General features: G+C 36.4%; 1 protein-coding gene across 7 annotated transcripts in view; it reads right to left on the bottom strand.

Annotated features, from left to right (window-relative positions):
• Positions 1 to 20,047, bottom strand: part of DCDC1 (doublecortin domain containing 1) — a 470,261-nt gene that overhangs the window by 379,673 nt on the left and 70,541 nt on the right. For 6 of the 7 annotated variants that reach the window (XM_015474817.3, XM_015474816.3, XM_015474819.3 and 3 more), the window contains one exon: positions 6,966 to 7,059. The exons of the other annotated variant lie outside the window; for it this stretch is intronic. In XM_015474817.3, the coding sequence (XP_015330303.2) occupies positions 6,966 to 7,059 (94 nt within the window). The remainder of the gene's footprint in view (positions 1 to 6,965; positions 7,060 to 20,047) is intronic. 7 annotated transcript variants of the gene reach the window in all.

Here is a 20,047-nt window from a genome sequence, read left to right on the forward strand (position 1 = left end):
CCATGGGGTTGCAAAGACTCTGATATGACTGAGCAACTAACACTATTACTACTACTACCAGGCCTAGATAGGAAACACTAGGCCCCATGCCTCAAATTCTATTCTCCATTATGTTATTTTGTCATTATTATTTTCAAATATTTATTTATTTGGCTGCACCAGGTCTTCGTTGCATCATTCAAACTCTTAGTTGAGACGTGTAGGATCTAATTCCCCAACCAGGGATTGAACTGGGGCCTCCTGCATTGGGACCACGGAGTCTTACCACCAGAGAAGTCCCTCCATGACATTATTTTAAAATGCATTCTGGGTCAAAAAGGCACTGTGGATGAGCTAACATTAGATTTTCATGTGGCTTATCCACAAGCTTTTAAAGTAAACTCCACGAATTCAGGTAGACTCTAAGTTTATCACATAAATTTCGACCATGATTCTAATTGTCAGAAACCCAAGCTGTGGCTTCATATATAGAAAAGTGGTAGATTTGTTATAAAAAGAATGCTGTTTCTTCTCTGATTAAAGTAGTGAAACAACTAGAAGAAAGTATTAAAAACCTATGAATCAAATTTGTTAAAGGAATCAAAAAGAAAATAAAGTGGTTTTAAAATATGCTTCAATCTTACAATCAGAAAATAACAGTGTATGCATGAAAATAAATAAGACAGCTTATTTAGCTCAAGGAGGAAAAAAATTTCCTTAGATTAAGTTAAACATCTGATCTGAGAACACACATTTTACAGATACGAAGACAAAAACTGAATCATGAAGGTGCGAGGGTACAGGAGGTACTTTCAAGTCTAACTACTCTTAAAGAAGTTATTATTAAAGGAGTATATATTTTAATTATTACAAAATCAGAAGTAGGAAATGGAGCCCCAGTGAAACCCAACAAAGAAATCACAGAGACATCAGAGAGCAAATCTTCTCTAGAGAACAAATCCCCAGTGAAGGCAGAATCCTGAATATTATGAAGAGGGGGCATGTCAGTTACAGATAAATTGATAGTATGAGCAACTGGAGAATCTCTTACGAGGACAGAACAGTTATACAAAGAGTACCTATAAAATCTAAACAAATTGGAGAGGAGAATACAAGGAAGATTACATAAAGCACTCCAAAGAAAGTATTTAATGAACTCCAAAAAATTATGTGCCTAAAATTAAGAAAAGGCAAAGGCAAAATGAATTACGTCACAGGAGATTCAGGCAGAGTAATAATAGATCAAGGAGTCCAATCAAGATCTAAATTAGATGTTGAACTGTGGGAAAATACATCCTGGTAGGATTATTTAACTCAGTAAGGTGAAAATGGATAAGACTGGTTTCAACAAAGGATGCTATTGACAAACTTGGAACTTATTGACTTCATATCTCTCACCATGAGAGACCCTGCAAGGAAAAAAAGCTAGAGAAATACATTAGAAAAACACAAGTATGGGCCAGAAAGCAAAAGGAAAGTAAGAGAAAAGAAAAAAACTCAACTTCTGCAAACTATGCTGCCCCAATCTGTTACAGAAGGGAATTTTTCTGAAAGGAAGGGTAATATAGTAGAGACAAACCCCAGAGGCAAATCCCAAACACTGAAGCAGATGAGGACAGAAACACAAACTCAAGACCAGGAGCATTCAAAACCTGAGGAAAAACCACGTCTTCAGGAGGAAGTGGCAGTAGTGTCACGGTCGTCACTGGGCACGTAACACACGGGCCTCAGAAACACAAACAGTTGCTTCAATTCAGAAATCCACTGAAAGTTACTCTCCAGTTGGAACTGATGTGGAGATAAGGGGGCAGCCATGCCCATCAAAGAAGTTTCTTAGGCTTTGACAGCTCCATAGCCAGAGGTCAGTACAGCAGCCACTGGGACCCAGGATTGAAATGACTGCTCCCAGAGCAAGGTGGGTGCTGTGCCACCAGCTAGAGCCTACCCTTTGCTCAGCATGGGGTCCGGAAACACAGGACTCAGAGAGAAAAGAATATTAAGATGTCTGGAATATTCTACAAAGCCAAATAACGGAAGAGTTATTTTCATAAATTGAACAAGTATGACGGAGGCCACCACTAACATAAATTTCTAAATGTTCCAAGAATGCAACATTCTCAGTACCCTCTTCCAGAATAAAAATAACAGCAATAATGATGATAATGTTCTACAGCACTTACCAAGTGTCAGGCACGTGTTCTAAGAACTCTAAGTAGACCTCATTTAATTCTTACAACAATCTATTAAAGTAAATATGATAATCCCTATCTTATAGATTAGGAGATTGACTCTCAGAGAAACTGAATAACCTGCTCAAGGTCATACAATAAGTGGCATAACTGAAATCTGAATTCTGGCTCCAAAATCAAGGCACTTAACTGACACTTCATAAAGCCTCTTTGAGAGAGAAGACAGTGTACAATGGTCAATTTCTCAAGAAAAATATTATAAATACATAATGCTTAAATAATGTTTCGGTGGGAAGCTGCTTCCCTTCAAGCTATGTCAGAGGTCATATACTCTGCTCAACAATAAAAATCAGCAGGCGCTTTGGCAAGTTTTACATGAGCAATGGTTTCTCTTCTTTGCCTTCCTTCACTTAGTCTCTGCTTTGGTCTTTGGCAACGGTCATGTGGGTGTGGATCATGCCAAACAGGAAACATCGTTTTGCTTGGAAAGACCATATGAGAAACTGGGGAAATGGATTCTATTCTGAATGTGCTGGGTGTCGGGCTAATGTGGTCATCTGTTGGTTCTGTGGGAAGCAGGGAACAGGAGAAAGTTGGTGGAGACCCATTTCAACTTCTGAGGTCCTGAGGGGTGACACCCACTGCAGGAGCCCAGACGGTAGCTGCTGGAGGAACTCCAGCTCAAACCAGGCATCCAGAAGCCATCTGTCTGATACTGGAAAGCATAAAACAGGAAGTACTTCAGTTTCTTTGAATTTTAATTTCAAAAGTTTGAACTTTTATTGGATTTTAGCTCACAAAGTTAAGATTATTTGATTTTGGAATTCACTTCTCTGAAGACTTAAAATTTTTGGATTTTAACCTCTTTGGCATTTTATTCTTCAAATTTGATTTCTTTACAAAAATCTGATAATGGGCAAGAGTAAACATGCACATTGAGGGTCTGTTATTGGAATTCTGTGGTTGAAATATGTTAATTCTGTCATTTGATATCACTGTAGAATCTCTGAAGAATTTTTAAAGAATATATAGCTATTTTGGGCAGCTAACCTGAAGTAGGACATGGAACAGGAAATGAATGTTTAGTGTTTCATAGCATGACTTCGAAGCCAACTTAATTAATGTACTATTCTAACTCATTTCAGAATCTTCTAGGGTACATTTCATACTACCCACCATGATCTATAAAGATCCACAAAGTAGTGGGGAGGAGTGGCTTGGTTATTGGAATAGTAGCATCAGAAAGGTCCTAAGAGACTATGGCCTTTCTTAAGAGGAAGAATGACTCCCTTCATTCACCATGATGCAATAATTAAGTTGAGAGAAGTTAATAAGTTAAGAGAACGAAAGGTTGGGGAATGTTAAGGGGAATAAGAGTGTTATTAAACAACTTCATCAAAATCTAATACTATCTACATGTGTTCTGCCATTACCAAGCACTTCTACAACCCAGGTAGCTCATATATGATTGGTAAATAGGGTAATGATGTCAGCAAGATAAAGTTTGGTAGGTGAATACATGCTTTTTTCCTAGGCAATGGAGGCCAACAGAGTAGGAGTGGAACTCTGTCCTTTAGCAGGGAAGATAAAAGACATCAGCTTGGCTGTTGCACTGGCACTCCCTTCCCAGAAAGGTGCACCCTCTGCCTTGCATGACTCTGTGGGAGTTTTGCTTCCTCCTGTGGCTTCTTTAAAGAAATCCCACTGACTTAGGCCTCCAACTGACTTTCATCTGCACTCTCACATTCTACTGTTTCTGTGCAGCTTTACTATCTTCTGCAGAACTCTGAGATGACTACCCAGACTGTTCATATTATCTCCTAAGTTAATAATTCTTATTTTAGATAGTGTTCCAGTTTTAAAAGTATATAGACTTTGAATGGTCTTCCTCAAACCTATTTTTCTCACAGCCCTGTTATTTTTGAGGGTGTAATTTTGCAGAATGCATTTCTCACACTTATTTCATGCTCTAGTAGAAACGCTGTACTAGTAATGTTGACCATATATAGGAATACAGCATCTTTACACAGTCGGTAGTTCTCTTCCACTCTCAAAAGAATAGATCAACATAGGAAACACAACTTAAGAACTTTTCCACATAGAACAAAGTAAATTTCTTTGCTAAAATCTTCTATGGTTTAGAAATTTGACCATTTGCAAATCCTATGGGATTTTGAAGGTTTTATTAGACTTGGAAAAGTAAAAAAAAAAAAATGGTTTAATGTCATGTCAAATGTGCGAATTTCTCATAGCATAGGAGGAACACCTGAAAGTATATCTAATGCCAAAAAAGAAGCAACAGTTAGGAGAAATTTTTTTTGTTTTGTACATCTGTTACTTTTCGCTCTTGATGCCCATTACACTCCTAATTTGTGCTTAAAATAAAATATAATTTCTATGATATTAATATTAAATATCATTAAGTGACTTTTTCTGATCTGATACTGAGCAAGCAATCAAAAGAAAGTCATACATAAAATCAGAATGTTGGCGTTTATTTAAAGAAAAAGAGAGCTTTATATAACACTTGACCCTTCCCAAGTTAAAAGTTCAGAAAACTATCAGACATAAAAGTTTTTAGGGACCTCAATCACTTGATGCACAAAATCATACTAACAAACAAAGAAAAAAGAAATGCAAAAACCTAATGTTAAGTGACTAGGGTGCTGCAGACTGGAAGTTCCTCCAACAGGATTAGCTTCTTTAAGTATTTTAAGTCCAGTGAACTTGTTACGCTTCCACATGTTAGTAGTTGCATAGGCTAATTTCAGCTGGCATAAGCTTTTATAAGTATGCAAAACCACGGGGCAAGGCATGCATTAAAATGTGATAATAACACACTTCTGGGACACATGAAGCATGAGGCACGAATCTGAACGCCCCTGGCAGCCATGAAGTCTCACCCCTTGGAGTCAGAACTTTTCTGTTTTGATAAGTAATTCTGTTTTACCACATTTGGGATGGGGAAAAAAAAATCAACTATCTAAATTTAAACTTTTATCTTAACCAGGGTTTCTTAGAGTTTCAACTCCAGCAATTTACTCAAATACAATTTTTTAATTCCAGGTGAGCTGGAAATTACTCAAAGCAAGATAGGATCTTAAGAAAAAGTGTTCTTTATTTTCTTAATGAAAATTGAAGAGCAATTATGTAGTATTGTTTATCCTAGAAAATTTAACCAATGTGATGAGGTAGGGGCCAAAAATGTAAGAAGGAAGAGATCAACTTTAATAATGTTACTCTCCCAATTCCCCTGGAAAAAAAAAAAAACATAAGGAGGAATTTCTTGTGTTACTTATGTCTTAGAGGTAAATAACTAATGCTTCTAGATAGTAATGGGTAAGTGTCTACAAGTGCCTTGAAATCCTTAGAAGAAAACTCCTAATAAAATGAAAAATAATTCTTATACCTAACATGAATGTTAAAAAATAACCAAGAAAAATAGATTTAATTTCTAATACACACTCATATATAAATATATGACACTTAGCAAAAAAATTTAAGAGTTATAAATAAGTATCAAACTATCACAGTGATCACTCAATAGGATTCATTAAGGATGATAAAGCTAGGAAAGTTTGCTTTTATACAATAAAAGCAAGGATAATGGAAACAAATGGGAGTCTCCAGTGTAGCTATATCCTAAAATCACATCTTTCTGGATCTAGCCTTGCAGTTAAGTATGCCACTTACGATTTTGGCCATCTTCAGATATGTGAACTCAAGGTTTAAATGAAGTGATAGAACTGTAAAGTAGCATATTGAATAGTGTAACTGTGGCACTGTTAAAGGAATACTAACTACTATTAAAGAAATAAAAAGTAAAATTTTTAAACAGTAAAAGTAAAACAGTAAAGTAATAATTGTTGCTGCTGCTGCTGCTAAGTCTCTTCAGTCGCGTCTGACTCTGTTACTGACAGTAATTTAATGATAGTACAAATTTGGAATCAAGTATTTTTGCTTTCAAAGAATGGCAAATCAGAGCCTTTAAAAATATAGAGGAAGATCTCTTATTTTGACAAACACAAACAATAAAATTGTTTTAAAGCATTTCATGACTTTTGAAAAACCTCTAGAAGTTAGCCAAAACATTAAAAAAAAAAATCTCTGAGCATACAGTAGCACAATTCATCTTTCTCTTTTGAAAGCTATATATCATAGAAGTTGCTAAATATGAAAGTATATCAATTACTTTTGTCTATTAAGTATGGCTTGCTAAGGTTAAAATACCCATTATTTTTTTTTTAAATCTAAGCTTGTGCTCTGCTTAGATGAATGTTCATGACCCCTGAAAATTCATATGTTGAAATCTAATCCCCAATGTGATTGTATTTGAAAAGGATTAGGTCAAGGAGGTGGAGCCCTCATGAATGAAAAATGTCCTTATATAAAGCACCTCAGAAAGCATCCTTGTCCCTTCTACTATCTAAGGACAAAGTGAGAAGACAGCTGTCTATCAATCAGAAAAGGCCCCTTAACAGATACAGAATCTACCAATGTCTTGATCTTGGGCTTACTAATCTCCATACCTGTGAGAAATAAATGTTTATTTAAACCAGTTAGTCTATGGAATTTTAAACAGTACCCAAATGGACTAAAACATGCTGAAATAAAAGCTTCTCTAAACTTTAATAATCTTTCATGATTTCCCTTTCTATAAGAATGACATATTTATTCGTGTTATAATTAAGCTGGGTTTTACGTCTGTTTTCCTTTTAAAAGTACAAAGTAAAAACAAAATTATGTAAATGTCTTTTGAGATAGTATCACATAGTTTACAAACTCTTTGCCACTTACCTTTTGAAATCTCTTTGATTTTTCTGCCATATAAATCATAAAAATATCTGGCTGGTGAATTTAGATTCATTCTCATTGTGCAAATATCTAAAACCTACACAGAAAAAAAATACCTTAAAAATAATTTATCACAGTTAGCTCTAACAGAATTGAAAACACATTTAAAGTTCTTTCTCTACTATATGGCTATTTAAAATTATAAAATAAAATTAGATGATTTATCAAATGTTTCTAATATATGAAATAGAAAAAGACAGTTAAAATTGCTAATTCCAATTGTACTTTAAGCACACAAATATTAATAAAAAAGAGAAAGATGTAAGAAATATTAAAAATAATCACATATTTTTTCATAAATGGAAAAACTGTGGGAGACCTCTATATTTTTCCTGCTCTTTTCTATTAACATATTTTTCATTTATTTTACAATGGGAGGATATTATATTTTAGATTAGGTTTTAAGGTACTTTCTTTAGCTTTTAAATTCTTTCCAAGTGTCCTAAAATAAATTATAGGTTAAAGTGTCTGCCTGAAATGCAAGAGACCTGGGTTGAAGAAGGAAGTGGCAACCCACTCCAGTATTCTTGCTGGAGAATCCCATGGACGGAGGAGCCTGGTAGGCTACAGGCCACGGGGTTGCAAAGAGTCGGACAAGACTGAGTGACTTCACTTTCACTTTCAAAATAAATTATAAATATTATCTGATCACAGTTCACTTTGATAACTTACACTGTTTGGGTACTAAAAATGGAATTAATAAACTACATTTCAAGGTTTTCCATGAATCTGAGTTTGAAGAACTTCACTTTTTAAAAAAAATTTATTGGAGGATAGTTGCTTTACAATGTTGTTAGTTTCTGTTGCACAGCGAAGTGAATCAGCTGTATGTACACATGTATCTCCTCTTTTTGGGATTTCCTTCCTATTTAGGTCACCACACAGCAGAGTTCCCTATGCTATACAGTAACATTCTCATTAGTTATGAAGAACTTCACTTTTGATGGTTTCTAATACGCTAAAGTCCTTCTCTCTTTAATTTCTCAATGTGTTCTTGATATAGAAATAGCCCTTATAAAGGTGTAACAATCACCTTTCCAACACCAGGGAAGACTTAAACATGCATCAGTTGGAAAGAAAGCTCTACTCACAAGACAAGAAAAATTAAATTAACAGAAGGGAGTTGAGAGGTCTCAGGAACCTGAGGGCAGGCATTATGAGTCTTCAGGAAGTGACTCCCAAAACATGAAACTTACCACAATCATTTAAAAGTCCATAACACATTCCAAATCCAAACTAAATGTACTTATCTCTTCCAACCTTACTATTCATAGCTATGATATATTGCTTTTACATTACCAAGAACTGCTGAAGGACAATGTTCACTGTATGATTATATACCTTAAAATTTTTTCTAGTTACTGATAACGCTCTGCCTCCATTTCTGCCCACTTTTATCCTTATTTTAAAACTAGAGCTTGTAATACTAATCCAAGCTCAACCAACTCACTTTCTTTGTGACAACAGACATATTGAAACAGCTTAACATATTCAGTTCAGTCTCTCAGTCGTGTCTGACTCTTTGTGACCCCATGAACTGCAGCAGGCCAGGCCTCCATGTCCATCATCAACTCCTGGAGTTTACCCAAACTCATGTCCATTGAGTCAGTGATGCCATTTCAACCATCTCATCCTCTTGTCGGTCCCTTCTCCCCTTGCCCTCAATCCTTCCCAGCATCGGGGTCTTTTCAAATGAATCAGTTCTTCATATCAGGTGGCCAAAATATTGGGAGTTTCAGCTTCAACATCAGTCCTTCCAATAAACACCCAGGACTGATCTCCTTTAGGATGGACTGGTTGGATCTCCTTGCAGTCCAAGTAACTCTTAAGAGTCTTCTCCAACACCACAGTTCAAAAGCATCAATTCTTCAGTGCTCAGCTTTCTTTACAGTCCAACTCTCACATCCATACATGACCACTGGAAAAACCATAGCCTTGACTAGATGGACCTTTGTTGGCAAAGTAATGTCTCTGCTTTTTAATATGCTGTCTAGGTTGGTCAAAACTTTCCTTCCAAGGAGTAAGCGTCTTTTAATTTCATGGCTGCAATCACCATCTGCAGTGATTTTGGAGCCCAAAAAAATAAAGTCTGACACTGTTTCCACTGTTTCCCCATCTATTTCCCATGAAATGATGGGACCGGATGCCATGATCTTAGTTTTCTGAATGTTGAGCTTTAAGCCAACTTTTTCACTCTCCTCTTTCACCTTCATCAAGAGGCTCTTTAGTTCTTCACTTTCTGCCATAAGGGTGGTGTCATCTGCATATCTGAGGTTATTGATATTTCACCCGGCAACCTTGATTCCAGCTTGTGCTTCTTCCAGCCCAGCGTTTCTCATGATGTACTCTGCATATAAGCTAAATAAGCAGGGTGACAATATACAGCCTAGACGTACTCCTTTTCCTATTTGAAACCAGTCTGTTGTTCCATGTCCAATTCTAACTGTTGCTTCCTGACCTGCATACAGGTTTCTCAAGAGGCAGGTCAGGTGGTGTGGTATTCCTATCTCTTGAAGAATTTTCCACAGTTTGTTGTGATCCACATAGTCAAAGGCTTTGGCATAGTCAATAAAGCAGAAATAGATGTTTTTCAGGAACTCTCTTGCTTTTTTGATGATCCAGCGGATGTTGGCAATTTGATCTCTGGTTCCTCTGCCTTTTCTAAAACCAGCTTAATGTGTATATAGAGGCAAAACTGTACTTCTCTTTCAGTCTGGAGAACAACTTTCAAACACCATGACTGATTTGGCTTATCATCCGAGTTGCCGTATCTAGTAATGCGTTGCACTTAAAAGGCAAATAATATTTAACCAATGAATTTAATTTGACAAACTAACCTTAACTGGATATATCAGAAATTCTCAGCCTTTATCTTAGCCTTAAACATGACCAATAATGTTGCCCCATGCCACATACTCCCAAGGGTATTTACATGATTCTGTGTGTTTCTTATATCCTAGCTGCAATCCAGAGCTTCAGGCAGTTTTTCAAAAACTATATATTGTTGCTGTCTCTCTCAAAACCAAGAAGAATGTTCATGATTAAAGATACAGTGATAGGAATAATCTTGAACCTTCTAATTTATGAGGGAAACAGTCACAACATCAGTGCTTTACCTAGTTAGATAACAAGGTACTTGCAATGTACTCACTTGCAGTGAGTGACTGTAAGCATTGTCATGTAGAGCAAATCCATTAACCTCAGTGTCGCTACTTGAAGTGTGTCAGTGGAGAACCAAGGCCGTGTGTCCTCATCAGTCAAACGCAAGGCTCCCTAACTTAGAATGGCCCCTACCTCTCTCTAGTCCACTTGCCCATACCTGGGACTGGTCCTTGCTACCCAAACAAATAAGGTAACAAGTGTGGCAATTCCAAACCTCTTCCTGCCTTTCTTCCTAATCTCTTGGGTCAATTTCTTTAGTGACTACTACACACAAGTTAACCTAGGACTCCCATCCAATGGACTGAAACCTTTTTTAAAGATGCTCAGAAAGCAATATTCAAAAATGCAAGAGAGAAAGCATCAGAAAAGAAACCGCAGTTTCTTCTGGAACTTGAGACAGAAAGGAGTGGAACATATAAACACTGGCATGGGATCAATCTATTTTTAGCAACTAACACAGTCTGACTAGAAGAATTCTTCTTTTCATCACTTTCTCCCATATGACTCTGTGCTCAAATATTATCCTTTTGCAATTACCACCACTACCTGCCTCATTGACAAAAATACTCAAAGGAGGTAATTCAGAATGCATTCTTCCATAGCCAGTCACCTTGAAAATTACTAAGAACCTATGTAAAAGTGACTCAGTCGTGTCTGACTCTTTGCAACCCCATTGGAGCCACCAGGCTCCTCTGTCCATGGAATTCTCCAGGCAAGAATATTGGAGTGGGTTGCCATTCCCTTCTCCAGGGAATCTTCTTGATTCAGGGATCTCCTGCACTGAGATGGATTCTTTACCATCTGAGCCACCAGGGAAGCTCCTATAGCTGGTCTCATAAACCCTAAAATGATGCAACTCCCTCCTTAGGATACTCATGTTCTTTCTCATGAACTCATGTTCACCTTTCCATTTGTTACATTTAGTTCTCAATTTCTTAAGATTTCAAATCTATTATTTAAAAGTGCAATGAAGCCGTTTTGTACAAACCATATTCCCCAGTTACTAGTGGAGCTTCAAATATCTAAATACCCTCTAAAGTTTTATCATAATTTACCAATTAAGCTAAGCAAAATATGAACTATTTAAAGATAATCCCCTTTACTTCAACTAAAATAATGATGATTTTAAAATATTGCTGCCTTTGAGTTTTTAAAAAATTAGCCAAGTAAAATTACATGGCTTTTTAACTCAAGAGATTCTTCTCCTTTCATTGCTAAAACATCAGTAATAATGTTTGTGCAAGCCAAGTTTTAAGAGTTAAATGAGTTTTTAAATTGGCATTCAAAAGTCAGATATATTAGAAATTAATAATGCATCAGCAAAACTGCCACTCTCTTACTTTCAAGATGAAAGATCTTTGCAGTGTTTAAGCATTGCCAACCTTCAGTAATCATTTCCTCATAGCAAATTAAAAGTGGTGTAAATTAGTATCAATATAAATTTCTGTCAAAAGTCCTAAAAGGAAGCCCCTATTTGTAAGGTCATTCTTGTAATTTAAAATATTTAACAGTGTTAGCTTGCTGTAATCTTAAGGTTAATTAAAATACCATTTCCACTAATCTGTAGCTGTTAAGCTTGTTAAAATATTACTTTTTTGATAATTTCTTATAGCTTAGGCTATAGAGAACTCTTCTGATACTAAAATCTAAAAACCACTACACTGTAAAACTAAACTCCTCTTGACAAGCACATGAGAAGAGATCTTCCACAAACTTTTTAGTTGAGTCCATCTGCTTATAGTTTGGGGAGTCACCTCCATGTCCAAGCATATCTGGCGCAGTCTGCAGCTGTTGGAATGGCCACCATAGAGGTGGTATGGTTTCATAGTCTAAAGTCTCTGAGTTTGGTTTAGTACTACCCAAAAGTGAGAGAGTGTGCTTAGCTCAACATAACCCTGGGCCACGGAGCTGAGTCTACACACCATCAGATCCAACACTATTGACTTCCTCAAAGATGAAGAATCTTAATAGCTTTTTATGAGTCACTGCCCAGAAACGTAACCCCAGATTCAGCCCTCTACACACACCTCCTTCACAAGATCCTCCAGAGCAGGGGTCAGCACCCTACACACACCACGGGCCGATTCTGGCCACAATCTGTTTCTGTATGGCTTGTAGGCTGAGAAGACTCTGCATGCTTTTAATTGTTAAAAAATAATCAAAAGAAGAATAACATTTTGTCACACTTTAATAATATATCATAGTATATGAAATTCATATTTCACTGCCCATAAATAAAGTTTTCCTGGAAAACAGCCATGGTGTTCATTTATAGATTTTCTATGGCTGGTTGCACACTAAGTGTCAGAGCTGAGTGGTTGTAACAAAGACTTTATGGTATAGAAAATGAAGAATATTTGCTGTCAGACCCTTTACAGAAAAAGTATTCCTACTCTCAGTCTATTGCATTATCATTCACTTAAGGTTCTATCTATTCCTCTTTATACAGTGTCCTCAACTCCTTCATCCATTTCTAAGACCTTTGCTTTGCACACTCTGAAAACTCTCCCCATGATAAACAAAAGTGATTAGACCATCAACCTCCTTTAAAAGAAAACAAGCTTTCCTCTGAGTTCTCTCAGTTTCTCAGAGTTCTCTCAAAAGCTAGGATTTTAGTCCCTTACTTCACACAACCTCAAATTTGTGAAGTGGTGTTACTTACAATGTTATTTCTTGGTTAATTTCTCCCCAACCTTCTTACTGAACAAACAAAACAAACAAATCACATAGATTTACAATGACTACCACATTGACAAATCCAAAGGACATTTTCTTCATGCTCATTTATTTCAATCTTTGAATAGCATTTGAGTTAACTTCCTCTTTCTTTAAATCCCTTTATTCCCTGAATTCTGAAATATGATAATCCACTAATTCTTTTCCTGCCTTTTTTTCTCATTACAGGTTCATCCTCCTCTACTCATTAATTGGAGTTTTTGAAGGTAGTCCTAGCCTTCTTCCTGCTTCACACTAAATTCTCTCTTATGGCAATCTAATCAATGCTCCAATGTTTCATTTTCTATTTATACACTGACAACTTCCAAATTGGTATGCCTACCCCTGAAATTCTCTGAGCTTCAGACCAAATAATTACCTGTTCATTATCTCACTCAAACAGATCAAAGATCCCTCAAAGTCAACATGTCCAAGACTGAATCCCATCTCTTCTGCTTCAAGCCTAGTCTTCTTCTAGGCATAGGAAAAGATACCTCCTTCTATCTGGTTATGCAAACCAGAAACTGCAAAATCATCCTTGATACCTTTAACATCTCACTTCCCTTCAGACCATGTATTCAAGCTATTATCAGGGCCTGTTGATTTATCTTCTAAAAATCTTAACCATTTCCATTCCCATTCCTGAGGTCCAGGCTATTATCATCTGTCACTAGGACTCTGGCAATACTTAGCAAATAGTTTCCCTGCATCTCCCTGGCCCACCCAATCTGTCCTCCACTGAACACCAAAGTAATCTCTCCAAAAATAAATCCAGTACCCTTTCTTCCGCTCCTAACTAAAACATTTATATGACTTCTTACAGTTCTTTGGAGGAAAAAGGCAAAAATCTGTAACGTTTTTTACAGGCTACTCTCTCCCTCATAAGTTAAAATTTTAATTCATGGGATCTATCCTGCTCACCCTGCCATGGAATCTTTTCATATGCTATGCTCTCTGCTTATCTCTTCTCAGAAGACCTCCCTGTCACCTATTTCATATTAAATAATTTGATCATTTTATAAACACTTTTTCCATCACTATACTCGTGGCTCAGACGGTAAAGTATCTACCTGAAATTCAGGAGACCCGGGTTTGATCCCTGGGTCAGGAAGATCCCCTGGAGAAGGAAATGGCAACCCACTCCAGTACTCTTGCCTAGAAAATCCCATGGATGGAGGAGCCTGGTAGGCTACAGTCCATAGGGTCACAAAGAGTCCGACACAACTGAGCAACTTTACTTTGAGGACAAGATCACGGTTTTTAACATCCTCAAATCCAGATGCTTGGCAGATTTATTCATAAAAATATCACAAATTAATGAATTAGTGAAAGCTAATATATGCCTAATTTAAAATCATTTCATCTTAAATTTACATTGTTATTAAAAGTCTGATAAAAGTAGCAAATAAAATTTCTGATCAATGCTATAAAATTATGCTGTAACTAAAGTATGTGTAATTCCAGAAAAACTATTTCAAATAAAACTAATTTTTTTTAGTATCAGAGCACTGAACCTGTACTCTCCTTAGAAAATAAATTAGAAAACCTCTTTACATTTGAAGTAATACTTTGAGTTGCCTACCCAATGTTCATTCTCCACCTCATCCTTGCTGTCCTGATTTTGAATAAGGGTTCACTCTTTCTCCTTTTGACTCGAGGAAGGCTATAATTATTTTGACTGGTATAAGTCAATTCTGGTGATCCCATGCTCCCTATCAGTGAATGATCTGGGGATGCCACTGCTGCTGCTGCAAAGTCACTTCAGTCGTGTCTGACTCTGTGCAACCCCACAGACGGCAGCCCACCAGGCTCTGCCATCCCTGGGATTCTCCAGGCAAGAACACTGGAGTGGGTTGCCATTTCCTTCTCCAATGCATGAAAGTGAAAAGTGAAAGGGAAGTCGCTCAGTCGTGTCCGACTCTTAGCGACCCCATGGACTACAGCCTACCAGGCTCCTCCATCCATGGGATTTTCCAGGCAAGAGTATTGGAGTGGGGTGCCATTGCCTTCTCCTAACCAATAGAAAAAAAAATTGACTCAATCTCCTCAAATGAGAAACATTGTTTCTGTCAACTCAGTGAGTATTATTAGCATGGCAAACAGATTGCAACAGTAATCACTATATAAACATAAGAAGCAAACTATTTAAGAACCCAAAGAAGAATTTAAGAAGAAATTTAGCAAGCTGTGAAAATGAACAGATAACTATGAAATTAATTCACTAATTTACTAAAAATATTTCACCTCTGGAAATTAATTCTACTTGCTCAGTAGAAGAGAACTACAATTTATCATAAATATTTTGAGAAAAGGAATCAGTTATTATACTTTGTTTGCTAACTGAAAAACTGTCAAATACATTACAAGTTTTCAATGAATTAACACATAATAAAATGTACTTGATAAGACTTTCTATTTAACACAAACATTTTACAATAACTTATAATAAATATTATAACCATTTTTTTAATCTGAAGATGCCAGGAAATTGACTGAATTTGCACCTGTTATTTACTTTTTGTTCTTACTAAGTATTAATAGCTAAAAGTGGTTGCATCATTTGGCATTCTCATCAGTCATCTGTGAGATTTCCAGTTATTTCAGATTTTCATCAACTCAGTATTGTCAGTCTTTTAATTTTACTGATTCTAACCAGCTGGATAGAAAAGACAGAGAAACCAGAGATCAAATTGCCAATATCCGTTGAATCATCAAAAAACTAAGAGACTTCCAGAAAAACATCTACTTTTGCTTTACTGACTACGCCAAAGCCTTTGACTGTGTGGATCACAATAAACTGTGGAAAATTCTTCAAGAGATGGGAATACCAGACCACCTGACCTGCCTCTTGAAAAATCTGTATGCAGGTCAAGAAGCAACAGTTATAACTGGACATGGAACAACAGACAGGTTCCAAATCAGGAAACTATGTCAAGGCTGTATATTGTCACCCTGCTTATTTAGCTTATATGCAGAGTACATCATGAGAAATGCTGGACTGGAAGAAGCACAAGCTGGAATCAAGATTGCCGGGAGAAATATCAATAACCTCAGATATGCAAATGACACCACCTTTATGGAAGAAAGCAAAGAAGGACTAAAAAGCCTCTTGATGAAGGTGAAAGAGAAGAATGAAAAAGCTGGCTTAAAGCTCAACATTCAGAAAACGAAGATCATGGCATCCAGTCCCATCACTTCATGGAAAATAGATGGGGAAACAGTGGAAACAGTGACAGATTTTATTTTGGGGGACTCCAAAATCACTGCAGATGGTGACTGAAGCCATGAAACTGAAAGATGACTGCTCCTTGGAAGAAAAGTTATGACCAACTTAGACAGCATATTAAAAAGCAGAGACATCACTTTGCTAACAAAAGTCCATCTAGTCAAAGCTATGGTTTTTCCAATAGTCGTGTATAGATGTGAGAGTTGAACCATAAAGAAAGGTGAACACTGAAGAATTGATGGTTTTGAACTGTGGTGTTGGAGAAGACTCTCGAGAGTCCCTTGAACTGCAAGGAGATCCAACCTGTCCATCCTAAAGGAAATCAGTCTTCAATATTCATTGGAAGGACTGATGTGAAGAACTGACTCATTTAAAAAGACCCTGATGCTGGCAAAGATTGAAGGCGGAGGAGAAGGGTATGACAGAGGATGACATGGTTGGATGGCATCACCAACTCAATGGATATGAGTTTGAGTAAGTTCCAGGAGTTGGTGATGTACAGTGAAGCCTGGCATACTGTAGTCCATGGAGTCGCAAAGAGTTGGACACTACTGAGCAACTGAACTGACTGATTCTAACCTGTGTGCAGTGGTAACTCATTGTGGATTTAATTAGCATTTCTTTGATGATTAGTAACATTGAGCATCTTTTCATGTGCTATAGTTTATTTCTAGGTATCTTAGTAGTGTTCAAATCTTTTGATCGTTTCTATTGAGCTGTTTGCCTTCTTACTATTAGCAGAGATTTATACACACACACACACACATATACACGCTGAGTGCACATTGTTTGTCAGATATGTGTTTTCTGAATATTTTTTCTCCAGTCTGTGGCTAGATTTTTCATTTCTGTTGTTGTTTTTAGAAGGGCAGAAGGTTTAAAATTTTGGGTAAAGTAGATTTAATAAGTTTTGTTTCATTTTGTTTTAGTTCAGAATTTTTAGCCTAGCTAAAAAAATCTTTGCCTACCTCAAGGCTGTTAAAAAAAAAAGTCTCTTCTGGGAATTTTTTCAGTTTTACTCTTTGATGAAGTATGGATTGGAGTAATTTCTTATCATACAAATATCTAATTTTCAGCAATATTTGTCAAAAAAAGACTGTCTTTTTCTCACTGATTTATCAAGATTAATTTGCTACTGTATGTGTGGGTCAATTTCTGAAATTTCCATTTTCTTTCATTGCACTTTATATGTATCCCAATGCCAACAGTATTCTGTCTTGATTATTTTAGCTTTATAATAAATGTTGGAATAAATGTTGAAATGAGGTAGTGCAAGACATCTTAATTTGACCTTCCAATTCTTCTGCATTTCCTAAGTTTTTATTGATCTTTTTGGATCCACAATTAACTTTTCTGGTCTCTTCATGAACCCCCTACAAGTTCAATAAACTTCCTTCCCTCCGACTGATCAAAATAAGAATGTCGCCCTAGCCTGCACATACTGCCACAGCTGTTTCCTTTTTACATCTCCGTTAGCTCTTTCCCTGGTATATGCTTGTGCCAGGTCTTGTGGAGTTACTCTGTCCATGAGTAACTTAGTGTTTAGCCAAGATACAAGCGGGGCCCTAGGCAAATCTGGGAACTTTTCTCTAAATATGTCCTTCATCTGTGGCATTTCACGATACTACAGCCATTTCAGCCTCCCCGAACTTTGATGTCTTGTGGAGACCACTGTGCTTTTCTTGGATTCTCTCTCCCTAGACCGAGTCCAAAAATTGCCTCTAGGTATAAAGATAAGGTAAATTGTATACACTTCAGTTTTCCTGTTCTCTCCAGCATGGTAGTCTGGTGCTTCCAGTTGTCTAATGTCTAAACATAGCTGTCTTGTATTTTTTGTGCAGTTTTCAGTTATTTAAAATGGGATGGCTAGTCTAGTACTAGATTATCTGTTATGACTGTAAACAGATGTCTCAAATTTTGTTAATGGTTATGTTAACTCATTTTCCTAGGCAGCACTAGTGGTAAAGAACCCAATTGCCAATGCAGAAGACATAAGAGACACGGGCTTGATCCCTGGGTCAGAAAGATCCCCTGGAGGAGAGCATGGCAACCTACTCCAGTATTTTTGCCTGAAGAATCCCATGCACAGAGGAGCTTGGCAGGCTATGGTCCACTGGGTCACAAAGAGTCGGACATGACTGAAGCAAATTAGCACACGCAGCGCACAGCTCATTTTTAGGTGAGAACCCATAGGAATTGAAATGTGACCAAAGTATATTTGTGGCAGTTTCACATAACAAAAAAAAATAATGTTCTTCAAGTCCGAAAATGGATTCTAGTCCTAGCCTATTCCAGTTAATCCACTTTGGTTATGGCAGTTAACTTACCTAAGTCACCATTTTCTAAGTTAGCAATTTTTCTAATAGTCCAGTAGTTAGATTATTAGATAAAATTGCATTATTTCATAAAATTCTGTAATTATAATGTCCAGAAATTAAGCTTCAACAAGGATACCTTAATGGTAACGTATATATGAAAAACTAATTTAATTAATGCTTCAATTTAACCATTATTGTTATATGTTCTTAGCAATTTAAATGTATCAAGATAAAAAAAAGGAAGTATAAAAGTCAGTACAATTTTAATAAAAAACAAAAATAAATTTATCTTTTCAGATTTAATATCATGTTTATGTTTTAACTGTTTAGGGGAGTTAAAGCATAAAGACTGTTCTTAATGACCATCTGTAATATAAATAAATCTTTAGACTGAAAGTTATCATTTGTTTTTATTTTAGCCAAGGAAACCCACCTCCCTCCTTATGATTTCATGCAAAAAAAAATTCTGGCTGCCAAATAATCACTTATTATGTTCTGAGATATTTTAATTATATAACCCTAAAATTCACACTACATAAATAGAAGACAACTGGCAATCCATGGCCTCTTGAGAATAAACTGTATTATCAATTTCTATATTTTTAAAAATTCTGCTTATATTTTTTAATCTGATATTAAACCCTGGTATGGATAATAGACTAATTTTTAAAGCAATAATAGTATCAATGGGCTTTTGCTCATATATCATAAAAAATTCTGTAAAGAACTTCCAACATAAATAATTATGCATGACCTCTCCTGTCGGAATCCATGTTGAACATCCTTAATCAAATTTTGTTACTCCAGGTGCTAGCTTTTGAATCTCTTAAAATGTTCTCTAAATTCTTTAATTCACACTGTGTGGAAAATCTCTGTTATAGCTACTGATTTGTATGTGAACATTCCACAGTCATGCTGTGGAATTTTGTATGTTGTATTTTTCTTTTAACTAAATTGGGCTTTTCCTATTTTTCTTTTAATTGAAGTATACTTGGTTTACAATATTGTATCAGTTTCAGGTATATATAAAAATGATTCAGTTATATATATCTTTTCAGATTATTTTCCATTAGAGGTTATTATAAGATATTATAATATGTGCTATATAGTAAATCCTTGCTGTTTATCTGTTTTATGAATATTTGTTTGTATCTGCTAATCCCCTACTCCTAATTTATCCCTCCCAACCTCCCTTTCCACTTTGGTAATCATAGTTTCTTTTCTACGTCTGTGAACCTGTTTCTGTTTGTATACAGATTTATTTGTATTATTTTTTAGATTCCACATATGAGTGATACCATATGTAATAAAATTTATCTTCCTCTGATTTCACTTATTATGATATTATCTAGGTTCATCTGCTGCTGCTAAGTCACTTTAGTCGTGTCCGACTCTCTGTGACCCCATAGACGGCAGCCCACCAGGCTCCCCTGTCCCTGGGATTCTCCAGGCAAGAACACTGGAGTGGGTTGCCATTTCCTTCTCCAGTGCATGAAAGTGAAAAGTGAAAGTGAAGGCGCTCAGTCATGTCTGACTCTTCATGACCCCATGGACTGCAGCCTACCAGGCTCCTCCGTCCATGGGATTTTCCAGGCAAGAGTACT

Source organism: Bos taurus, chromosome 15, assembly GCF_002263795.3.
Source record: "Bos taurus isolate L1 Dominette 01449 registration number 42190680 breed Hereford chromosome 15, ARS-UCD2.0, whole genome shotgun sequence".
NCBI lineage: Eukaryota > Metazoa > Chordata > Mammalia > Artiodactyla > Bovidae > Bos > Bos taurus.